General features: G+C 47.3%; 2 protein-coding genes and 1 non-coding gene across 4 annotated transcripts in view; 2 read left to right on the forward strand and 1 right to left on the reverse strand.

Moving 5' to 3' along the window:
- LOC135817758 (conserved oligomeric Golgi complex subunit 4-like) overlaps positions 1–394 on the reverse strand; it is a 24,694-nt gene extending 24,300 nt beyond the window's left edge. The window contains exon 1 of the mRNA XM_065330999.1: positions 238–394. Within this exon, the coding sequence (XP_065187071.1) occupies positions 238–312 (75 nt within the window). The 5' untranslated portion in view covers positions 313–394. The remainder of the gene's footprint in view (positions 1–237) is intronic.
- Positions 395–669: 275 nt separating this feature from the next.
- On the forward strand, positions 670–15,880 carry LOC135817762 (RING finger protein 207-like). 2 transcript variants are annotated; one of them, XM_065331004.1, is made up of 17 exons: positions 670–1,046; positions 2,197–2,296; positions 3,238–3,385; positions 4,183–4,264; positions 4,712–4,787; positions 5,143–5,268; positions 5,583–5,629; positions 6,164–6,236; positions 6,394–6,462; positions 6,944–7,012; positions 7,640–7,671; positions 7,988–8,056; positions 10,668–10,857; positions 11,233–11,325; positions 11,525–11,874; positions 13,793–13,885; positions 14,829–15,880. In XM_065331004.1, the coding sequence occupies exons 1-17, from the start codon at positions 874–876 to the stop codon at positions 15,031–15,033; spliced, it is 1,995 nt and encodes a 664-aa protein (XP_065187076.1). In that variant the 5' UTR covers positions 670–873; the 3' UTR covers positions 15,034–15,880. The 2 variants fall into 2 exon arrangements, with proteins under 2 accessions (XP_065187076.1, XP_065187075.1); XM_065331003.1 differs by having other exon boundaries at positions 671–1,046; positions 13,790–13,885.
- Positions 14,639–14,711, forward strand: Trnar-acg (transfer RNA arginine (anticodon ACG)). Its single transcript has one exon. It is a non-coding gene; the product is annotated as a tRNA-Arg (tRNA).
- Positions 15,881–16,053: the final 173 nt, after the last annotated feature.

The raw sequence follows: 16,053 nt of genomic DNA on the forward strand, positions 1-16,053 counted from the left end.
ATGGTCAATGTGCTATGTGATATGTATTATGCAGCTAAAACTCATTGCATGTGCGGAAAGGGATGTTGGGCAAGTATTAGTTATCGCAGTCAAACTTGACTGGCATGAATCAGTTAGCTTTCAGCACATGACTGCACAGGGGAACAACTAGAATAAAGCAATACAAGATGATTTCAATTTTTTTCAATTGTCGATTTTCATAGTTATAAAATTCGAAAACGGGCGAAGCAAACAAACCTGTTCTTGTTCAATTGCATCATACATCTTCTTGATGTCGTCCAAACTCGTCAGTGACAAAACGTCCTGCTCCATTTTCGAAGAACCAAAGGATTTCTACTTCTAGTTCCTTGAAACTGAAAATTGCGTGAATACTCGAAAGCAGAACCAATGTGTTCACGTGAAGACCCTCAACAACACTCAACAGTACTGGATGCCCTCTGCACCCAAAATCGCTGGAAACATCGATTTTATGCTCGAAACTTCGGAATCATGACTGTAGACTCAAGATATGCCCCGAAAATCCATATAAACTGATGGATATTGATTTATCACTGGGGAGACAGCGTCAAATCCGCGCCCATGATCAAAGGCGCTGAGCTGCATGCACGCACGTAGATCGTGTGCTTTGAAAGACAAAAGTGGATGTCGATGTGCTTGACTTGAGCGTGATCGTGAGTGAGGTGTTTTGCGACAACCCATGTCAGGACCTTCTCTTCTTCTCTGCACTCAAGACAAGTATTGTTGTTATGTCTCTTCTTGTGCCAACGTGGACCTCGTAGTCGTTACCCCTCAGCCGTGTGATTTGCGTTTCGTACCTGGTGTAGAAAACCAGGCCACATTCGTCTCGTTTGCTGAGCTGCTGGGGCCTTCCCTATGACAAGTGACTCGACACAAACGCCTCCTGCCGCCAGTTATCCCTTCATTTGTTTTGTCTGCAAGGAGAGATATCAGGATCCAAAGGTTTTCCCGACTTGTTTCCACTCGGTGTGCGATGGATGCGTCCAGTTGGTTACACAGGACAGCACAGTGACCTGCCCTAACTGCCAGTGAGTAACGTATTTCGAATTTCATACTCAGTGGCACTAACAATATTATTATTATTGTGATATTCTAGTCGATCCGAATTTGGCACACAATTATTTGGGGTTTGTTTCGGTCATGCGGAACGCGCGGCCGCAGCAAAGGGTAGTATTGCATGTGACAGTATTACTGGTTGGTACAGTACCGGCACTTCCTTGTGCGTGTGGGTGTGTGAGCGTTGTTTCTGGCCGCCTCTGTTCCATGCCTTGACTGCTGAGCACGAAATCATCCTGATTTGCAGTTTTATGACTGTATAGAACGCGTTGGTATTGGAAATATCGTGCCACTGTGGCTATTACTCCGTGCATGGTGCTGCTGAGATGATGGCAAGTAGGAGGATTGCTGTTCGTGTCAACAACACTGGTCTGCCGTATACATTTACCGCACTGTTTGCACACACATGCGTGCACACACACACACACACACACACACACACACACACACACACCATTGGACCATTGGACGCCCATCGCCGGAGGCGATGATAGCGATGCTACAGCAGAAGCCATAGCAGCTTGTGCTGGGATTGCACACACACACACACACACACACACACACACACACACACACACACACACACACACACACACACACACACACACACACATGCGCACATGCACACACACACACACACACAATTGCACAGTCGACAAGTGACAGCATGCCAGTTGGCGTGTCTGTCTGTATTGTAAACGCTATACAGTGTATGGTAGTGCAAGTAAGTGTTAAAGTGAGCACAGATGTCATAAGATTGTACTGTAGGATATCAATGGCAGTCTTGCTCCGGGTTTGAACTCGGAAGCGTGTGTGACTGGCATGTGGAAACCTACGCTAGAAGCCCACTTGTCTATGGTCTTGTGTGTGTGTGTGTGTGTGTGTGTGTGTGTGTGTGTGTGTGTGTGTGTGTGTGTGTGTGTGTGTGTGTGTGGTATATGTGTTTGTGTGTGTGTGTGTGTGTGTGTGTGTGTGTGTGTGTGTGTTTGTGTGTGTATGTGTGTGTGTGTATAACAATAATACTAACGATGACCCAAAGGCTGACCGTATCTGCATGTATATGTGTGTGTATCTGCATGTATGTGTGTTTGTGTGTACGCGTGCGTGTATGTGTCTCGTTAGGGCGCAATGTAGTCTAGCCGACCTGAAGGACGACAGGCTGTTGCAGCACCTACTGCACTCCACTGGCGAAGATAATGTACAATGCGCTAACTGTGAAAAGGTGCGTGCCATTGCTCATACCCTGGCATCCTATGCAACTGGATGTTTCACTGCTTGCTGTAATGTTACTAGATTCTTGATTAACTCTTCACTTGTCCAACTCTCCAAAAACGGTCTCTTCACTGCGAATATCCTAGATTTGAATTGTTTAAGCTGAGTAGTATGGACATGGACTTAGATGTAGTTGCTTTGGGGGCTGTACTTCGAAGTAGTCGTGTACTGGTAGTCCATCGAACCTGCAAAAAAGCACCATTCCCTGCTTAATACATAGTGTTTCGTAGAATTCACCCTTCATCAGTTGAGCTTTTGGGGCACAAGTTTCATTGCCGTAAAAGTCCGTAATATAAGTATGTACTTGCTTTCGAATTTAGTGGCCACACCCGTACTCACTTGCGGGTGGGTACTGACTTTCGGGCAGGAACTAACTTTCGGACCTTACCTGTGCGTAGTGAAGAAGTCATTTCCGTGTAGATGTACATGCTACGTGCTGCATGTGCGCACCGTACCGGTGTACTTATTTCGGGCGGTATGGTTATCGGACTTGACTTGACTTGACTTCAACAGACAGAGTCAAAAGGATGAAGGGTGTGGTACTGTAAAACATGTTATTTTCAGTGTAGCTTTAATTCCGGTGATTTCGGTAGAGAAACCAGGCACCTAAATTTTACATTACACCGAAAAGGCACTAGAGTATGCACTGTATGTGAAGGGAAAGCTGGCCTAATTCTAAATACACCTGAAACCTGGCAGGTCCCTGGCACCGAAGTTTTAATGCACCTAAAATTACATGTTTTAATCCACCTAAAATTACATGTTTTACGGTATTTATTTCGTGCAGGTACTTATCTACGGACTTTTACGATAGCCTACTCCGTTTCCCCGTGCCCCTACACGTTATTATATTGTAACTCAGTTTTGGTTCTTATTGCTCTATGCCTGCAGCCGTCGCAATCCACTCACTTCTGTCACACGTGCTGCCAGCCGCTCTGCCAGTCATGTCGCTTCAGCACGCACGCCGCCAAGATGTTCTCCTCGCACAATATTGTCCTGCTGGAGAACCGGTCGCGCGACTCACAGCCCATGTCATGTCGTACGTGCACAGTGTGCTGTATAATACACATGATATGCTTGACGTGTGCCTGTGAACTGCAATGTTGTCCTGTGGTGCTTTTTTTTTTAAATTCCTGGCCTGGGGAATAAAGTATGAATTGTGTGTGTGTGTGGGGGGGGGGGGGGGAATCTGTGCGTGAATTTGCGGGCGCTGTAGATGTCTTGCTTTGTCACACAACGCACAAGCAGTGAGAGAACGCGATGACCTGGAGACAATGCCCTTCCTTGCCGTGGTTGGCTAACACCCTCTCTCTCTTTGTATTGGCTGGTCTTCTCACTGTGCTATGAGCTGCTGTAATAAATAAATAAATAAATAAATGCTGTACATGTGCATGTACATATGCACATGTAGCTCTTGGCTGGGTATGTGTAGTTTGCTATGTACGTTGGTAGACTAGGTGATCATGGTGATGTTGGTAGACTGGGTGATCAGGTGATGGCCACAAGTAGTCTCAGGAGCATTCAACTCTGCGGCAGGGTAGGATAACTGTAATTTTCTTCTTCTCTTTGTGCTACTCTCTCTCTTTCTTTCTTTCTATGCGTGTTTCTCTCCCTACCTATCCATCTATTTCTATCTCCTATGTGTGTGTGTGTGTGTCTCTCTCTCTCTCTCTCTCTCTCTCTCTCTCTCTCTCTCTCTCTCTCTCTCTCTCTCTCTCTCTCTCTCTATCTCTCTCTATCTCTCTCTATCTCTCTCTATCTCTCTCTATCTATCTTCTATCTCCTGTGCCTCTATCTCTCTTGTGCGTTGTCTTTGGTGGCTCTTCTCCGCTGCAGCTGTCCACGACAAGTTATTTATTATGTTTTCTGTTGAAGACCGTCGTCTAATATGCATCAATTGTTTTCGGGACATGGACAGGTAGGTTGGATGACATGATGTTCTTGCCGATATATTGTTGCATTGCTGCCTTGTGGGTTTGTCGGGCAGGCTTTCTTCAAACAGGCACAGGTAGTGATGACGATTGAAACTGTATATTCCGAGATGGCACGCTGTTATGTGTGGGACCTGTCCTATCTTGACTTCAGCGTGCATGTGTGTATATTGCTGGTGGAATGTGTTGTTACGTGCAGTGGTTGTTTTGCAAGGGTGGTTTGATCTCTTGTGTGCCTCACGCTCTCTCTCTATCTCTCTCTCTCTCTCTCTCTCTCTCTCTCTCTCTCTCTCTCTCTCTCTATCTATCTATCTCTCTCTATCTCTCTCTCACACACACACACACACACACACACACACACACACACACACACTCGCTCTTTCTCCCTCTCTTTTCTCTCCGTGTCGGTTGTATATCATTCTCCATCTTCCCAGCGGTACGCGGTCCCAGTGCATGGACATCGAGAGCGCGTATGCAAAGAGCTCTGCCAAATTAAAAACCGCCATTGTTGTAAGTTCTGCTTCCATCCATGTATTCAATATGATCATAATACATCAGCATATTATATCGCTTTGTTTGATTTGTTCTGACATAGCCCATTTGGTGATGATAGTCGGGCCGGCCCCGGTTCCCGTATTCTGTGAACTGCTTCTAGTAAGATTCTTGCAAGGATCGGTTGCCATCGGCTTTGAAAGTATATTTGTCGAAGAATGCAACCAGCGCGTGGAATGCATTGGCTAGCAGCGTACTATCCCTGCATTGTGAATGTCTATGGCATGCGTATGATCAAGAGCTCCACGATCAGGTCATCTGACCTTGTCTCATTGGCGCTGCTGTTGCCTTTGCTGTGCTTCTCGCTGTCCAGAAATTACAACAGCTGGATCGATCTGTCGCGGAGGCCATTGGGAAAGTAGAAATTTTAGTAGATGAAACTCAGCTCAATGCAACGACGTGTAAAGATACAATTGATGAGTTGCTCACTGAGCTAATGGTATGTACTAGTGTACGGCGTTCCAGGAGTTGTCTAGTGTATCTATGGGGTTTTGTGTGTGTGTGTGTGTGCGTGTGTGTGTGCGTGTGTGTGTGTGTGCGTGTGTGTGTGTGTGTGTCACTGTGTGTGTGTGTGTGTGTGTGTGTGTCACTGTGTGTGTGTGTGTCACTGTGTGTGTGTGTGTGTGTGCGCGCGCGCGCGCGCGCGCGTGTGCATGTCCACTACTGTTCTTGCCTCTTCACTATCATCTATCAGCTCCTCGCGCTCAGACCACTGTTGTGTTCATTGCATGTTTATTCTATACTCATTGGCAGGAACAACTCACACAGCGCAAGGTCTCTCTCATCGAGATGGTGGAGAAGTGAGTACTAGTAGCTATCAAGGCAAAGAGAGTTTCTCTGTGCGTCTGATTCTCTGATCATTGCGCAATGTACAGTCCTGCTCAATGAAATCCAGTCGCGGCACTCAAGTTTGCGCCTTGCACCATGTCGAACCCCAGTGTTCGCAGGTCTAGGGCTGCGCAACGCCCGTCACGTACGTGAGTGCATTGACTGGATTTCATTGAGCAGCCCTGTGCATGTGCACAGTATGTAGCAGAGCGGAATTGAAACCCATGCATTGACCACCAGTCAGAGTCGGCAGGTGAATAATAAATACCGGCTTTCTTGCCTTATTTCGGGCAAAGTTTTAGTTCTGATTAACCGATTTTCACACTGCTGGGCTTCCTGGAAAGTTCTCGCAAATAAGTGAGCTCGAGCGCAATGTCGTGGAAGTTGTGTGTCTTACACCACGGTGTGCATGTATGTGTCTGTGTGTGTCCGTGTGCGTGTGTGCATGTATGTGTCTGTGTGTGTCCGTGTGCGTGTGTGCATGCGTCCGTGTGTACTCTGTTCAGGCAAAAGCACGACAAAGTGCGCCTGTTCCGGCGCCAGCTCGGAGACTTGCGTGACTCCTGTCCAGTAATCCAGGTAAGAGGCATGCCAATGCCATTGGTACTCCTGTCGTCCTGACGCTGTTGCTGTTGCTGGCAGTGACTAGAGGCAATGGCTCCAGTGGCAGTCGTGAAACTCCGGAGGGTTACTATTTATCAACACTCTTCTCCTGTGTTCTGTTGTCGGATTGCAGGCGGCTCTGGAGACCAGTAATGTGTTTTCTAGTGCGACGAATCGCTACGAATTTCTCGACTTGGTCAATGTAGGTACTTCTCCCTGCCGAACCCACATGTGTACAGACACACACACAGGCACACACACACACACACACACACACACACACACACACACATACACACACACACACACACACACACACACACACATATACACACACATATACACACACATACACACACACTCTATCTATCTACCTATCTATCTATCTATCTATTTCTCTTTTTGTTGGATACAACCTGCCCTGGCTTACTCATTGCAGTTTTGTGCATGGATTGTGGCCCGCATGATTATGCATTGTGTTGTTGCGGTGCTTGGTGAGCTGCCTATGCACATGACAATACCACATGTATATGATTGGTGTATGCTTGGTGTATGACTGTGTGTGTCTAATTGGTATGCTTGGTGTATGACTGTGTGTGTCTAATTGGTATGGTTGGTGTATGACTGTATGTGTCTAATTGGTATGGTTGGTGTATGACTGTGTGTGTGCTGGTGGTTTGCAGGACATGACGGAACGACTCGATAGAGTTGCCCGTGAGCCTCATCGTCTCTTTCCCATCCAGAGCAGTCAGGTTTGTGACCATTGTTATTCTGTTACCTTGTGCATTCTGTATTTGACTGTGATGCAGATTGGGCACAAATAATAATATCAGGCTCATGGCTGTTTAAGTAGTTGACAATCTTCGGCACCCATTGAGCTGGCTTTATAGTCTTTAAATGCCATGTATGGACATGTCTTGTCATTGTTGTCCCATGTTGACACTTGGTGACTGGACAGGTCTTGTCATTGTTGTCCCATGTTGACACTTGGTGACTTGTTCAATGTCATTGTTGTCCCATGTTGACACTTGGTGACTTGTTCAATGTCTTGTCATTGTTGTCCCATGTTGACACTTGGTGCTTGTTCAATGTCTTGTCATTGTTGTCCCATGTTGACACTTGGTGACTTGTTCAATGTCTTGTCATTGTTGTCCCATGTTGACACTTGGTGACTTGGTCAATGTCTTGTCATTGTTGTCCCATGTTGACACTTGGTGACTTGTTCAATGTCTTGTCATTGTTGTCCCATGTTGACACTTGGTGACTTGTTCAATGTCTTGTCATTGTTGTCCCATGTTGACACTTGGTGACTTGTTCAATGTTCTTGCCAATGATTGTAATTTGGTGTTTGGTTGTGAATTCCATTTTTGGGCTTGCAGATCTCATGCAATTATCGACTGGACATAGCAAAGTAAGTGGCATGTCTTGTGTGTGTGTGTTTGATGTTGGTGCGTTGTGTTGTGTGTTGCGTGCCTTTGCTATGCGTTTTGCTACTACGCGTATGCAATGGCGTCAGATCTGCCATATGGGAGCTAACTGAGTGGCAAAATGCCCATTTTTGGTTTACGTGCTTACAGAAACCCCATATATAGGAGAACTTTGAGTGACAAACATACTACTATGTGGCGTGTATTGCATATCCTCTTATGCTCCTGCCTGGCTCCGTTTGCCGTTCACGAAGACGTTGCGTCTTTCTCTGACTTTTTTGGCTTGTCGTTGCTGTGCAGAACGGTTGATCAGCTGTTGTCGCGCAAGAGCAGCAGTCCGATGGAGGACCGTGCTACACCCATCTACCAGTTAGTGTCTTGACGGACAGTCAAACTTGACATGCATGCAAATGCACTGCCCTTGTAGTTGTACTGAGGCACATTTACACTACAGTGCCGGCCAAAGAAATCCCCAACCTCATGAATAAAATAGCGTTGCCGGGCGCGACGCAGCCCTAGTAGTACTACTACGCACACTGGTCTGTGCACTCGAACGCGGTGCTACATTATTCATGAGGTTGGATTTCTTTGGCCAGCGCTGCGTTACCGTATTTCCGCGCATATAAAGCCATGGCGTTATAGGTGAACCATCGCTGTTTTGGACCAAATGTTTGGAGACAGTAGCCTCGGTTTTTACGCCATGGCGCTAAAAGTGAGAGACGCGTACATGCAAAATAATCGGCAGAGTATGAACTTCGAGTACTCGTACGGTGCCGTTGCACGCTCATGTCGAGCGTCCATGTACTTTCAATTTTCCCTGAAATTTTCAAATTGTGAACCTATTGTGTACAAGGTGGCATGCAAACTTGTGTGAAGGTGCGGTGGCGGTATGGCATGTGACAGTGGGGATGGGTACATGCAGAGAGAATTACCGCTACTGTAGGTTCACTGAAAGAAATGAACTCACCTTTAACGCCAGATGCAACTTCCTCCACATTGAATTTTGTTCACTTATAACGCCATGGCTTTATAAGTGAGGGTGGCCTTATATTCGGATATAACGCCATGGCTTTATATGCGCGGAAATACGGTATAATCAGCGCAAAGTCCTTGAACATGTGGATGCCAGCCAGTTCTGCTGTGCTTGTGAAGATTAAAACGTATTGGGCGCGAACGCAAGCCGTATGCAGTACATGGTGGAGCCAATGTGTTGTACGCCGGTTCACTTTCTCTGCCACGGCCTCCCTTGTGCATTGTGATATGCATTCATATTATAATGCACTCATAATCCAGTCTGATTTGGCCTTCTGCTCTCCTTTTGAATCAACCGAATTTGGTCGATGGACATGCATGCACTAAAACATTCGTAACTCGATCAATTCTTGACGGAATCTCAAAAACTAAATATGTAGGCAGAAGCCAAAGAGACCAGCTGTTCATTGCAACAATCGGCGAAGAGCTGCGATGCCGCATTCCAAAGATATCGCGCTCGACATTTCAGCCACGGCAAAAGTCGATTTTTTCTGAGTGACTGGCCTTGAGCTGGGGATTTTCCCTCTCCGGACATGCTGAGTCACCTGTGCATGTTTTGAGCGCGTGGGCAGCATAAAAAAAACCCCAGGACAACAAATTTGAAATGTTTACGATGAAGGAGTGAGAAATGGCTGACGAGGAGAGAATTTTCTCGGATACCCAGCGATGGGGAGTGTTTGAAGCACCCTGGCGTTGGATATGTGATCTCAGTAGTGTCCAGTTTGAGCTCATTGTATGCAGCTCGTGGAGAGCTTTCCAGAATGCCCAAGAGTGTGAAAATCGGTTGATTATAACCAAAGATATTCTCAGAATGAGGTGAGAAATATCGCATTTGGAACTGCCTGGGAATTATGGTCAGAAGGTAAAGGGTTAAGGCTAAAATCAAAATTTCACCAGTTGTAGTCTTCGGGGTACTGAGTCGAATGGTCTTGGTCCGAGAAAGCTGAGACGCTCCCTTCCTACTTTAATCCCAATCGAACTCGCGCACTTCCACCGAAACTGGGTGACTGCGCCCTACTAGATGGGGATTTGTATGCAAAATGTCACTAAAAGCGCCATTTCGTTCTTATAAAAGCACGGATGACCGCGATTGGCCCATATGATGTAGTCTTTTGGACGCTGAGTCAACTGGTTTTGGTCCAAAAAGGCTGCGATGCAGAGTTCCTCCTTGATTCCCAATCGAACATGGTTGAGCAAGTGGTCACGTGCTCCTGCGTACACCAGTCACCTAGTCACCGTGCCTGCAGGGTACAACTTACTAGCCTGTTTGACCTTTTTTGGGTGCAGTCCTGTCACTCGAGTTGAACCTTGGTGTGAAAGTTGTCGCCTGCTGGCGTGGTGACCAGGTGATTTGGGCACCCAGGAGCACGTGACCGCTTGTTCAACCATGTTCGATTGGGAATAAAGGAGGAACGCTGCATCGCAGCCTTTTCGGACCAAAAACCAGTCGACTCAGCGTCCAAAAGACTACAACATATGTGCCAATCGCGGTCATCCGTGCTTTTATAAGAACGAAATGGCGCTTTTAGTGACATTTTGCATACAAATCCCCATCTAGTAGGGCGCAGTCACCCAGTTTCGGTGGAAGTGCGCGAGTTCGATTGGGATTAAAGTAGGAAGGGAGCGTCTCAGCTTCCTCGGACCACGACCATTCGACTCAGCACCCCGAAGACTACAACTGGTGAAATTTTGATTTTAGCCGTAACTTCCCCTTTAATGTGCCTATGTTACATGCTGTACTAGTATTGTATTTGTGTGTGCCTGTGTGTGTCTGTGTGTCTGTGTGTGTGCCTGTGTGTGTGTGTGTGTGTGTGCCTGTGTGTGTGTGTGTGTGTGCCTGTGTGTGTGTGTCTGTGTGTGTGCCTGTCTGTGTGTATGTGTGTGTGTGTATGTGTGTGTGTCTGTGTGTGTCTGTGTGTGTCTGTGTGTGTGTGCGTGTGTGTGTTAGTTCTGCAACCAACAGTAGTCCTGGTCCAATGGACTCGCTGGTCGGTGCGCATGGCCTGAGTGAGCAGGGTCGGTACTGGCAGGCAGCACCGTACGCCGACCGCGCCAACGGTGCTGTAGGCGGCCATGGCTCCATGGACGGTGACGACGTCGTATCTGAACAATGCTGTGGCATATCAATGCAATCTAAGGTACGTGTGTGTGTGTGGGGGGGGGGGGGTGCGCGTGCTGGGTGGTGAGCTGAATTCCATGTCTGCATCATTCTGTATTCCATTATAGATTTTCTCAGTTGTATGATGTGGCCGTGTTCGTGTACTTCGGCGATGTGTCAAGCAAACCGGCAGAACTAGTTAACCTGCACCTACACTCAAACACTTTGCTCTTTTAAAAAACTTCTGAAGGGAGAACTGGAGTGTATGTGTGTGTGTGTGAGGGTGGGGGGGGGGGGCGGGCGGGGAGGGGGTCTAAGGTATGGTGCATAGTTGATCCTGCCCGTTTGTACGGGCGCTAAGACACCCCACACTACATGTACTAACCTATGTTGTTGTGCTGCTCGTGCCCTGCAGGGACTGCAACAGCGTCTTGATAATCTGAAGAAGAGCGTGCAGAACCTGCACCGAGACCTCACACATCGCAAATGCCAACCGAAATCAGAGGAGGTGAGTAGGTCGTTGGGCGACGGTGTCGCAGTGCTTTTCTGCCGGCATATACATTGCTGGCTTTCATGCCGTTGATTGACCAGGATTGCCTTCTTCCCTGTGTGCTGTTGGTTTGAGTTGTGACGTTAAGAACGGTGTTTCTGCTGCTACTGCTGTTTCTGTTGCTGTTGCTACTGCTGCACTTGACTTGCTCTTTTAGGTCACAAGCATTCACGAGAGTAGTAGCACTCTCGAGGTCGATCTTCAGGACCACTTGGCGGGCGTGTGCAAGGTGCGCGAGACGTTTGAGACGCGCTGGAAGGAGATGCTGGCGCACGTCGACAAGGAGAAGGAGCACTACCAGTCGCTGCTGGACGACGTCAATCGGCTGATCCGCGAGCACAGCCGAATGGTGACGATTGCCAAGTCCATTGAACCGTATGTGCTCTCGCTGTCGGCGGTGTCCGCTCAAGTCAACCCCAGGTCGTCGGTGGATGCTGGCTCCTCGAGTGAGTCCGCAGCGAATGGCTTCCACGATGCAGCAGCACGCAACGGGCCGGCGTCACTCAGGTACATCTCTGTTCTGTTGCTGTGCTTTTACCTCTCACAGTACCGGTATACACACGCTCATGTGCGCGTGTGCACACACATGCACACGCACACACATACACACACACACACGCACATGCATACGCACACACACACACACACACACACACACACACACACACACACACACACATACCTTGGACCTTGGACGCGCTGCCATAATCTGGCTATGTGGACCCCATGGGGGGTTGAGCAGGTTCGGAACAGTAGGAGCGATGACGGGATAGGTCCTGTGGTCTACTGAAACGCCGACTGCAATTGCAAACGATACAGAAGGAGCTACGGTCTGTGTTGGTTGCTCTGGCCGAGCCACGGCTGCACTTGTGACGCTTCATGCCTTGGCGCGATAGCACACGTGCATGGAATGACAGGATAACTAATGTTGAAGTTCTGGAGCGCTGGGGAGATACCTTGGACATGGAGTGTCGTCTCAGCAGACGTCACCTTGAGTGGCTTGGTCATGTGGCAAGGATGGAGGATGAGCGCATCCCGAAGGCTCTACTGTTCGGTTCGTTTCCAAACAAGAGACCTGCCCATGGTCCGCGGAAAAGGTGGCGAGACAGTGTTCGGAGTGACACACATACACACACACACACACACACACACACCTCAGACCTCAGACCTCAGACCTGCCCATCGCGGAAGCGATGATAGCGAACAGCTATGTTAGACATAGCGACTTGTGCTGGGATTACACCATTCAACAGCTTGCAAGGCTGATGAATTGACCGCCACTATTTTTAGCCTGGTATCCACCACACAACTGATTGAAGTGACTTTTTCTGGCCAGTGAATCCCTATTTTTCATTTTTCCATTTTTTTCTTTTTTTCTTTTTTCTTTTTTTTCTACACACACACACACCACATCACATACTCCGGCATACACTGGCTGTTGGTAACCACCCAGGAGAATGAAAGAAAAGTCAGGAAGAGTCCGAGAAAGAGAAGAAAGACGTGTGCGACCATAATCGTCGGGAATTGAACCCGCAACCTCTCGATTGGAAATCGACTGCACATACCACTGCACCATATGGGACACACACACACACACACACACACACACACACACACACACACACACACACACACACACACACACACAATGTATTTGCCTCACAAGACCATTGGCAAGTACTCGCCCTACTCTTGTAGTTGCCAGCAGCAGCAGTATGCCCTGTTCCCACGGTAACTGTGTGTGGAAGCGTGATCATTAGTTTTTCCACGCAGGATACTGTCTACACACCGTGGAGTTTTCTTGTCTGAATAACAGATCTCGTTTACCTTGCTGGAAGGAAGTCAGACTGAGTTGGTCTGCCTTGCAGGGTAGCGCGAGATACAATACCATACACCTTTGTAGAGTGCACTAGTATTCATGTACACATATGTACTGCTGTTCTAGATCATTGTGTAGGAATTTGCAACTACAAGTACATGTAACTGAAATCCGACCCAAAGTGCAAAACTGACGCCCTGGACCAGTTCCCATTACATCACAGTGCGTGTACATGTGTTCGTCCAGCTGCATTCGTACCATTTCCAGGGCACCAAATATGCACTTTGGGTCGGATTTCACCGAGCACTACTGTAATTTGAACGAAAGCATAGTCTACACGTTGGCTTATTTACCGCACATTTACCTCAAACACAGCAGTACCAAATGAAAACAAGGGACACATGATGAGAGCGCAGGGACAACTCATGCCCGGGGCCACCACGCCAGGTCAATGGGACGTACAGGCATTTTTTTTACGTGTGGCCATAGAAGCTGCTTGGAGTGTGCAACTCTGCAGTACGTGTTTCAATCACGAGGCATGCATTCTATACTGTGTCTAGCTGATGTCAGAACAATTGTTTGTCTTGTTTCGTGCTTCTTTAGCAGGAACGGTGAAGTGTCGAAAGATCGCACGCAGGTTGACGCCATGCATTCAATTCTGGAGAAGATCACAAGCACGCAGCCAAACTCCATGCAAAGGTACCTGCACGGTTTTCTCTTATTTTCCTGTCAACACCATTATAATTACAGTCAACTTTGCATATAACGATACTCGGCGGGGCATCAGGAAAGTGGCCTTATTCGCGAAGTGTCCTTATACCCCAAGTCTCATTATATGTAAACAGGTTTGTTGTTTTTGTTTGTATTCTTTATTTAGAGTGGGAAGTCCAAAACAGGCCCTAGCCTAATAACAATGGTCCCACTAGTGAGGGAATGCTGTATATCTATGCGTAAGGATCAGTGAGGGTAACAGGTAGATGGGAACTTGCTCTGGGCATGGAAATTTTGTCGTTATTCGCGAATTGTCGTTATATCCGCAGTCGTTATTAGCCAAGCTGACTGTATACCTTTTGTTTTCCAAGCCAATGGATGGATCTTCTTGCACCGTTACCAGCAGGGAGTAACGCGTGTAAGATACTACTCCCTGCTTACTGTAAACTGGCTAACGTTTGCGATGTATTTAAAATGTTAGCCAATGTTGCGGGAAGAGCATAACGCAAATATTAACCATCGTGAAATCAAACGTAAACATTGGATGTGTATGTGCGGCCACAGTGCTCCGCGGACATTTCCCAACGTAGACTCGCTGGTTCTGAGGGATTGCGAATATTTAGTGACGCAAGTATTGGGCGGTTTACAGTACTATACTTACTCATTGTAGTTTCACCTTCTGCCTGAGTCAGTACGATTGTACTGGACAAAGTAAGTGCAGCCATGTGCTCAGTTGTGACTGGCCGCGTGGCCCAACGGATAAGGCGCCTGACTACGAATCAGGAGATTCCAGGTTCGAATCCTGGCGTGGTCGTATTTTTTTGGTCGTAATTTTTTTTGTGTGTGTGTATTGTGATTTTATAGTTGTGTCCTGAACGGTGGTCAGAGATTGCTTTTGTTGTTTCTTTCTCCGCGCTTCTTTTTACGCTAGGGTCGAGGCTATTCGAACAGCAGAGGACTTGCGCGAGACAGAGAGGCGGCGGAATAATGAGCTCGAGGACAACCTCATCAAGACGAAGGAGAAGTTGAAGTCGTCGAGGATGCCGCGCCGCAGCGAATCATTCCACGGCAGTGTTTCTCCGAGCACTTCAACAAGCAGTGAATCGTCCATCAGGTTACCCCCGTCAGAAGCATAGTCTTTGCGCATACACGCTCTTTGTCCACACATGGATGGGCATGCACAGTTGCCACCCTACAAGGCGTGATACTTGCACAACCGCACAGTCACATGGAAACGGCCTCACGGCATCACACTGTGCTCGACAAGGCGCGCAGCCGAACTGCACCACTTGACAGCTGCACATTCACATTGGCTCAGCCTATCTCCACCAGCAGTGTGTTCAACAACGTACACACCAACTGCAATGCGCACACCCAAACGGCATATCTTGTAGATATTATACATAATAATTACAAGTAAATGTATGCTTTAGATTCTGCACCCGTTCAGAAGTGCCCCCTCTCTCTGCACATACGTAGCTTGATTGTTAGTTTCAGTAATGGCACGTGCCTCCCCTGCTTGTTATTTTGGAAGATGCTGTCATTGTTTCCTTCTCCCTTTCTGTCAGTAACATTGAGTTTTTTATCCCGCTGCCTGCCTCCATCTGTGGGGCGGCTGCATCCCTGCTGTTAGGAATAGTTTATCGAGTGTCTTGTGACCTGTTGTGTGTCCTGCTGTGTTTTGCTGTTTCGATTTTGCGAGTCTTCTTTACACTGTGTTCTTAGGTAGATTTTTTGTAGTGTCAGTTGATTTGTTTCGCCCCTCTTTGTCCGGTTTGTATCATATTATTATAACTTTAAATTGGAATTATATATACTTTTGGCTTAGTTTTGGTGGGAGCAATTTCAAGAATGTACATTGTGATCCGGTTAGATTATTTTACTTGTAAAATCATGATAATCATTGTAAAGTAAAGACGTAAATCATTGAGAATGTGATGATTCGAGGAAGGTGAAAACTTTGAAAAGAGAAGAAATAAAACACGGTGCCTGAGTTTGGGTGAGATTCTAGTCTAGGCTATAGGTCCAGTTGTGCTATGCACACTAGCAAGAGTACATACCTCTAAAAACGTACCAAGAGTATAATTATAAACTCCCAGCTTATTCAGCTCTTGCATGTGCTCATGCAGTCAACCCACATTGCCCGTGAAGGGTAC

Source organism: Sycon ciliatum, chromosome 5, assembly GCF_964019385.1.
Source record: "Sycon ciliatum chromosome 5, ocSycCili1.1, whole genome shotgun sequence".
Lineage (NCBI taxonomy): Eukaryota > Metazoa > Porifera > Calcarea > Leucosolenida > Sycettidae > Sycon > Sycon ciliatum.